Source organism: Nanorana parkeri, unplaced genomic scaffold (assembly GCF_000935625.1).
Source record: "Nanorana parkeri isolate BGI_ZX_2015 unplaced genomic scaffold, ASM93562v1 scaffold2493, whole genome shotgun sequence".
Taxonomy (NCBI): domain Eukaryota; kingdom Metazoa; phylum Chordata; class Amphibia; order Anura; family Dicroglossidae; genus Nanorana; species Nanorana parkeri.
This window is the reverse complement of record NW_017308761.1, coordinates 82,268-90,074: the sequence shown is the minus strand read 5'-3', so window position 1 is coordinate 90,074 and position 7,807 is coordinate 82,268. Positions and strand designations below refer to the sequence as shown.

The 7,807-nt window shown below is 49.8% G+C and overlaps 1 protein-coding gene across 1 annotated transcript in view; it reads left to right on the top strand.

Annotated features, from left to right (window-relative positions):
• Positions 1-4,519, top strand: part of TNFSF12 (tumor necrosis factor superfamily member 12) — a 9,289-nt gene extending 4,770 nt beyond the window's left edge. The window contains exons 2-5 of the mRNA XM_018573696.1: positions 803-888; positions 1,267-1,326; positions 2,483-2,676; positions 3,922-4,519. Coding sequence (XP_018429198.1) covers positions 803-888; positions 1,267-1,326; positions 2,483-2,676; positions 3,922-4,173 — 592 coding nt within the window. The 3' untranslated portion in view covers positions 4,174-4,519. The remainder of the gene's footprint in view (positions 1-802; positions 889-1,266; positions 1,327-2,482; positions 2,677-3,921) is intronic.
• The last annotated feature ends 3,288 nt before the right edge of the window (positions 4,520-7,807 follow it).

Sequence of the window (7,807 nt, the reverse complement as noted above, 5' to 3'; positions counted from 1 at the left end):
CCCCCCATCAACATGCTAATGACAAAAACCTTTCCGTTTTCATTACATCTCCTATGATAGTCCCAATGATGTCATCACTGGGTCTCTGTGCTTCTCTATGAATTCTCTATGCAACACCAGCAGATCATGGCTGGTGGGAGGGGCTGGCAGGATGCTGTACATAGTACTTCTCTCAAGAGCCCCCGCCCTGATGCAAGTAGTGGGCTGGGTCTCGGGAGGAGTTATGCAAATATCAAAATGCCTTGATGGGCGGATATCAGCCTGGAGGAGTGGGCGTTCCTAGGCATGCTACATTTGCATACACACCACCCTAGGTAACGCCCACATGTGATATTGTGAGCCTCCATGATTGAAAGAATGAAAGGGGCGGGGCAGGGACAGTAAGACTGGGACAGAAAGAGCTAGATGATGCTGGATATCCTCCAGCCAGGAAATGAGGCTGGCTATTGCTCATCCTTGCAAGCTCCATGTATATCCACCTGCCCCGATCTACCTGCATTGCACAGAGCAGCACAGGGACCCAGTGATGACAGGAAGCAAGGGAAAAATCACTCTAATGGTGCACGGGAGAACAGTAAAAACCCAAGAGGGGTTCTAACCCCTCCCCCAGTCTATCCACATCTAAGACACATCTCTACACATCTTGTTTTGGCTTTACATACACTTTAATGCAATGGACAGTGAAGCAGGTTTAGTGACTTTAGCGCAGCTGCGGTACTTCCTGGATAGTTCTCTGATTGGCTGCACTTGTGGGAGGGGCTTCGTGATCGTCTCATGGAAAGGATTGCTCTTGTTTTCTTGGACAGATCTTCTTCCAGAATGTGTGGGAGAAGCACCAGTTCCTGTTCGAGAAGCTGAGAGAGGAGCGGAGCCGCCAGCGGCGATCAGGTAATTCCCGGGATCTGCACCAGAGGAGCTTACACTCTAATGTCCCCTCCCCCCACAGTCACATCAGTCTCTGTACAGAGGAGCTTACACTCTAATGTCCCCTCCCCCCACAGTCACATCAGTATCTGTACAGAGGAGATACACTCTTATGTCCCCTCCCCCACAGTCACACACAGAGGAGCTTACACTCTAATGTCCCCTCCCCCACATTTACATCAGTCTCTGTACAGAGGAGCTTACACTCTTATGTCCCCTCCCCCACAGTCACACACTATTATTATACATGTATATAGCTCTGACATATACCGCAGCGCAGTACAGCGATAGCTCAGTCGGTGGTTCCGTCATAAACTATCCGTATTTTCATTTTTTTTCCAGCAAACAGGAGGAACAGAAACAATAAAAATAAATCCCCCGTCCTGGCTGCACACTACGAAGGTAAGAGGCTCCCCATTCCTTCCACGACCGCCTCCATGTTTCTCCCGATCTCACGGGTGTTTGATAAACTACATATCCCATCTCCCCTGGTGGGCAGGGCTAGCTGAGCCTTCTAGTTCCCCAGTACCTTGGCTTCGGCCACCTGCTGCTGTGCACAATTACTCATCACATGAACCCGCTGAAAGGACCAGAAAACAAAGAAAGCAATTTCAATCTGCAATAAAAAAAAAAAAAAGAAATGGGTGCTCACTGCTGATTGGCTGGATTTCAGGTTTACTATCAGCTCTGGGCCGATGTAAAACCCTTCTGCCCAGCACATTGCTGGCTGAATCACTACTGCCACTAGATGGCGCTGAGGAGCACAGGAAAATCCTATGCTCCTCCTCGCCACCTAGTGGCGAGAGTATTGTGTGAACGGCATTCGCTCCGCTATAAACTGGGCGGAGATTCATAAATCAGCACCATAGGCATCAATAAACCCTGAAAAGGACGCAAATCCAGTCCACTTGTTTGTTTATTGTTGGGGGAGCAAGGTGTTTCTATTTTCACCTTGAAATGTTGGAAGGTCTGAGACCACCATCGGAAGAAGCGTGAGATTCTGCGCCATGAACCTGAACATCGTCAGGAGTCAGTAAAACTGGAGACGTTCCCAAACACACCCCTGCAGGCTCCTTCCTGCCCCTCCCATACAGGAAGCCTTGTCAGTACTAAACAAAGCTTTCCACAAGCACCTGTCAGACTTCCCTTGGAAGAGTGAATGTGATTGGTCGTACAGGATAGATCAGGCAGGATGGGATTTGCTGATTGGAGAGCTCTATCTCTGACTCAGCAAGAGGTGTGCCAGACATCTGCAGAGAGGACACTGCTTCCCCACAGAGAGCAAGGGACCTTTTATGCAACATGCTGGCGGGGACAGGCTTTTCTACTCAGCTTGTGGCTGTTTTTTTAAAGGAAATAGACTGTAAGACTTTGCACACATTGTGTTGTTTAGCGGATTTAAACTGAAAGTTGATTTGGGCCTTACGCTGATCCATACATCCCGAATTTTCCCCTTTTATTCCAATGTGTGATTACGTCTGTCCCAAACTCTCTCTCTTCTTATGTGTCCGCAGTGAAGCCATCAACAGGAGCAAGGGAAATGAACGCAGGTAAGTAGCCCCCATGGATCACCTGTCCGGCTGTCTTTATGTTCGGCCCACAACCACCATTGTTTTCTGTGTTGCAGATAGCGAAGGTAATGTCCTCTTCTGGTCCGAGGTCCAGCGAAATTCCACCAGCCCGCTGAGATACGACGAGAGAAATGGGGAGTTTAAAGTCATTCATAAAGGACTATATTACCTATATTGCCAGGTCAGTTTTTCCCAAATAACCCCAAAAAAACCAACAAAAAGGTGGTGGTGGTGGGGTAAGAACCCCTGTATATTATTCTGTACCGCTGTCTGTGTCCCCCTGAGGGGGATTCATCCTCTGTACTTGTCCTGGTGACCACTCTCATCAAGACTACAAATAACGAGGAATACAAAACTTTGAGTTGTCACCCGAGCAGGAAAATAGGGGGTGGGGTCTTCCAATGGAGTCACCTGTTGCAATGACAACTGTCCACAAGGGCATTTGCTTCACTTTGGAGAGATTTCTCCTCATTCCCTGGATAGGAAGGGAAATCTCCCCAATTTGGGATTCAGATATACTTTAACATACAGTATCCCTTTTACTCCCAGCATGTATCTGCCCCCTCCCAGTTTTTTTTGTTGTTAACCCTATACATACCCTTCCACTGCAGTCTTCTTGCTGGTACCATGACGTCACCAGCAATTCTTGTTTCTGCAGGCTGCATACAAGGGATCTTGGCGACATTGCCGGGATCACTTGTGCAAAACAAGCAGCGGCTTCCCCGCTGTGCATTTGGCTCTGCTTGCCAAAGCCGGGCTATATGTAGAAAACAACTACCCGCCCGACACCCTGAACTGCATGTCCCGAGCATCAGGAGATATGAACTCCACACCCCTGCTGCCCCTCTACTCCCTGCTGCCCCGAGGCCGGGCCTTGGTTGGCCTTGTGGGAAATCCGGCCCTGGGTCTAGGCAGGGTTCATTCACCTTCTTTTTCTGCTCCTGTGGCACGTACAGCTCCTGCGTGCACGGCTGTATCGGGCAGCTCCCGGGAAGGACAGGTGCTGCGGGTGATGAGTACGCAGCCCTTGTCCCTCTCTATGGGGGTACGCGGCCGTACGCCGCCCTACACTCACCCCAAGTGCAGGTCCGTACGGGTGCGGGTGTCCCGGCTCGGACGCAGACAGGATCCATCCTGTCAGCGTACTAGTACGGACACCCGCAAGGACGTGCAGGGCGGGTGAGCGTAGGGGGGCATATGGCCGCGTAGTCCCATAGAGAAGGACGGGGGCTGCGTACTAATCACACGCAGCACCTGTCCTTCCCGGGAGCGGCCCGATACAGCCGTGCGCGCAGCAAGGAGCTGTACGTGCCGCACGTTTCTCGTGTGAATGAGGCCCTATGGTTATATTGTACCACAATGTGCTATCGCTCTATACATACCAGGCGCCCATAACGAACAATAATAATACTGCATCTCTTGTCAGGTCCATTTCAACGAGGATCGCAGCAGCTACATCAAGCTGGACCTGATCCTAGACAACAACCTGATCTTCCGCTGCCTGCAAGAATTCTCCGCCACGGTGGCCAGCATCGGCGACCCCAAAAGGAAGACCTGCAGCGTCTCCGGGCTCGTCATAGTCTCCCCCGGCTCCCTCCTCCGCATCCGCACCCTCCCGAGAGCCGTGGTCAAAGTCGAGCCCTACCTCACCTACTTTGGACTTTTTCAAGTGCACTGAGACTTAAAGAGAAGAAAAAAAAAAAAAAAACCCAAAAAACATTTCGTTTTTGGAAGTTGACTAACCCGAATCTGCACTTCAAGTACCAAAGGTCATTTCAAAAGCCGAATCTTATTCTTCAGGACCCAGAACGCACTGCCAATAGAAGACGGTAAAAGACTCGATGCGCCGCGGTGATAACGGCTAGAGTATCACGGACATCATGGATGTGTTAACAGGGAGAGAGAGAGCACAACAGGCAAAGCTCTATGTATTGCCGATCCAAGACAAACATTTCGCAGAACCGGGGAAGTTGCTGAAGAATGAAAAAAGAAGCCAAAATCAACAACGGATCATTTTTCCACTGTTACAAAAAAAAGAAGAAACAACATACACATTTGGAAAATACAATGTCAGCAAATTATCGGCCGTGCCAAAGATCCGACAAAAACATAACCGATTCCGTGCTGGAAACATAATCTGAGCACAATGCGGACTAATATGATAAAGATGAACCGTACAAAGCCAAAATCAACAAGGGATCAGCTTTCTGCTGATCGAAAAAAGAAACAAACACATTTGGGGGGAAAAACGCAGAGTCAGCAAATCGTCGGCCGCGCCAAAACCTGGATGGAAACGCAACCGGTTCCTACAGTTCCGCGATGGGAATAATCTGAGCACAATGCGAGATGATGAATTTTAGGTGACGGCGCAGAGATTGTGAGCTCCAGACAATCATCAGGTCCTCAATCCCATTCATATATATTGTGTCTACTAATCCTTTTTCTAAACTTCTGTACAAAACGTATACTACGGGCGATCCTGCTTTTATATTCCATTATGATCGTCCCTTGCGCACCCGCCGAGGGGGGAGAGTCTACACTTGTTGCTGAAATGACAGAAGAGGAAGAACGCTCGAGTGAGTGCAGGGCTGGATTTACTCTCTGCTGCCCCAAGGCCAGGTTCCTCAATGCGCCCCCCTACCCGCCAAAACCCCCCCATGGAGAATGACAGACCTGCAAATGATCTCAGTGACATCGGCGAGATCCCTTGTAAAAAACAAGAGGCGGCTTCCTCGTTTAGCTCTGCTTGCCCAAAGCCGGGTTAAATGTAGAAAACAGCTACCCTTACATCGGGAGATAGGAATTCCACACCCCTGCTGCCCCGAGGCCGGGCCTTGGTTGGTCTTGTGGGAAATCCGGCCCTGAGTGAGGCAAAATTTTCAATTCTGAAGGTGTCACATTTCAATAGGTGGTGACAAGCTGAACATAGAGTTATATCTGACTTCAAATGTCGGAATATAATGCCAGGGCTCTCGGCAGACACAGGGCATAGTCCTTCCGGTGCTTCAACCATTTGGTGTATTTTGCTGAAGATGAACAGGATGGAGGTGAGCGCCTCACTGCTCCCCTCGGTGTGGATCGCCTGTCTCTAAAGGCTGTAATATTTTTGCTGCTGCTTCCCACTTCTCCGCTGTGTTTGAGTCCCATTGTTGTCTATGGCAAGACCAGCAAGGTTTGTGGCCAGTACATGACAGGTGAGGGTTTTTGGGGCATTAACATGGAGAAACCAAACTTCTGGCCTTGAAGCAAACCTGAGATTTTACCATTCAGGGTAAAGCAACGGGTTCGGTTTAATCCCCTACCCAGCATATATCTACCGTTCTGTTCCCCGCTGCTCCATGAGGCACCAGGAGCTGCTGGCTGTGACTGTGCTGGGCCCATCAGCAGGTGGAATATGGAGTCCACAGCCCACAGTTGTAGCCACAAGTCCAATGACTCATAGACCTTCAGTTGTTCCTTGGGCTGACCGGAATTGCCGGGGGGCGAATGGAAGGTAAATATATAGTTGCAGTGCCCTGTGTGGTCTAACCACAGGTTCACTTTAGTGTAAAAGGGAAACTATAGTCTCTAGATCACGAGTGTCAAAGTCTTAAATTTAGGGATGCACTGATACCAGTTTTTCGGTATCAAGTACTGGTACCGATATCTTTGCTTTCGGTACTCGCAGATACGGAGTACCGATACCGGTGCTTCCGCTGACATGAAGCCGGGCGGCGGGTAATGACATGCCACCCGGCTTCCTGATTGCACGGTAAGCCGGCTCCATGTTGTTTGGCCGGCTCGATTTTTATTGGCTGGTAAACCGGCTTTCCCTGCCAATGAGCATTGAGCCGGCTGTTCGGCTGGCTCGATGCTGATTGGCCTGGAAGCTGGCTTCCCAGCCAATCAGCATCGAGCCGGCTTCCCAGCCAATCAGGAAGCTGCGAGGCGGGTCATTACTCGCCACCCTCCTTCCTGATTGACCGGGAAGCTGGCTCCATGTTGTTTGGCCGGCTTGATTGTGATTGGCTGGGAAGCCGGCTTCCCAGCCAATCAGCATCGAGCCGACTTCCCGGCCAATCAGGTAGCTGGGAGGCGGGTCATTACTTGCCACCTGCCTTCCTGATTTCCCGGGAAGCCGGCTCCATTTCCCCTATGGCACTGCTAGTCAGTGGAAATCTCCCTCTGACCGGACGTTCTGGTATCGGGGAAGTTATCGGAGCATGTGGGGGAGTATGAGTGCCAATACTCGGTATTGGCACTAGTATCAGTATCGGTTCATCCCTACTTAGAAGTCTTGTTTCAGTTTATATATAGATATACTTGCACATTACATAGTTACATAGTATTTGAGGTTGAATAAAGACACTGGTCCATCGAGTTCAACCTATTGCGTGTCTGTGTGTGATTCTGCATGTGTAACAATGACTGGGCCCGGGGCAACTGCCCCGCGTTTAAAGACGGCCCTGTGTATGGTCCAGATCTGACCTGTCTGAGAAGAACTGTTTCCATGAATGGCTACTTGAGCATATCGCACGTTAGCTAGGCAACCACTAGAGGGAGCATTAAAAACAAACCTGGACATGAAATGTAAAAATCAAAATATGGAAAAGCAAGCATGGAAAGATGTGGAAGTCACGTGAACAATGACTCTCTAGTTAAGGTAGGAAGCCCAATTATGCACCGGCTGAAGATGTGCTATAGTCACCAAATAAATGTTAGGGAATTCCTGACAGAAGCCTGGCTGTCACCATGACCCGACCCAACCCATGCTGACCAGAACAAACCTGCAGATAAGGGCTTCTTACTATGATCTGACTTTACAGAATGACAAAGTTCCAGATCTGTGAAGGTACCGAAGCCAAAAGACCAGCATACTAACCAAGCAACCAGCATTCTCAGGAGGTCAGCAATGTCAGCCCCCCCTATATTTCTTTTAGGAAAGATTTGGCACTGATGGTGGTGGGGGGACGCCAAGAGATTTGGGTCAATAGGCAAAGTCGTAGAAATTACTTGTAGCTCAGAAAATAGGAGACCTAGGGGACTATTCACAAAGCTGCCGAAGGCAGCCGAGTGAATAGCCCAGCTGAAGTGAAGTGAGCCGGGCGCTGTTCGGCTATTCACTTTGGCTCAGTACGGCAGATTTCAGCTGTACATCGGCTGAAACCATCCGTACATCGGCTGCCTTCGGTCAGCCAAACATGCTCTGCATGTTCGACTGAGCCGAAGTGCAGATGGACTTCGATATCTGGATCGGTTGAGCCGAAGCTACGGCAGCTCACCTGCTGCCATTCGCTCCTATTCACATAAGGGCCAAACGACATTGAGCGAAT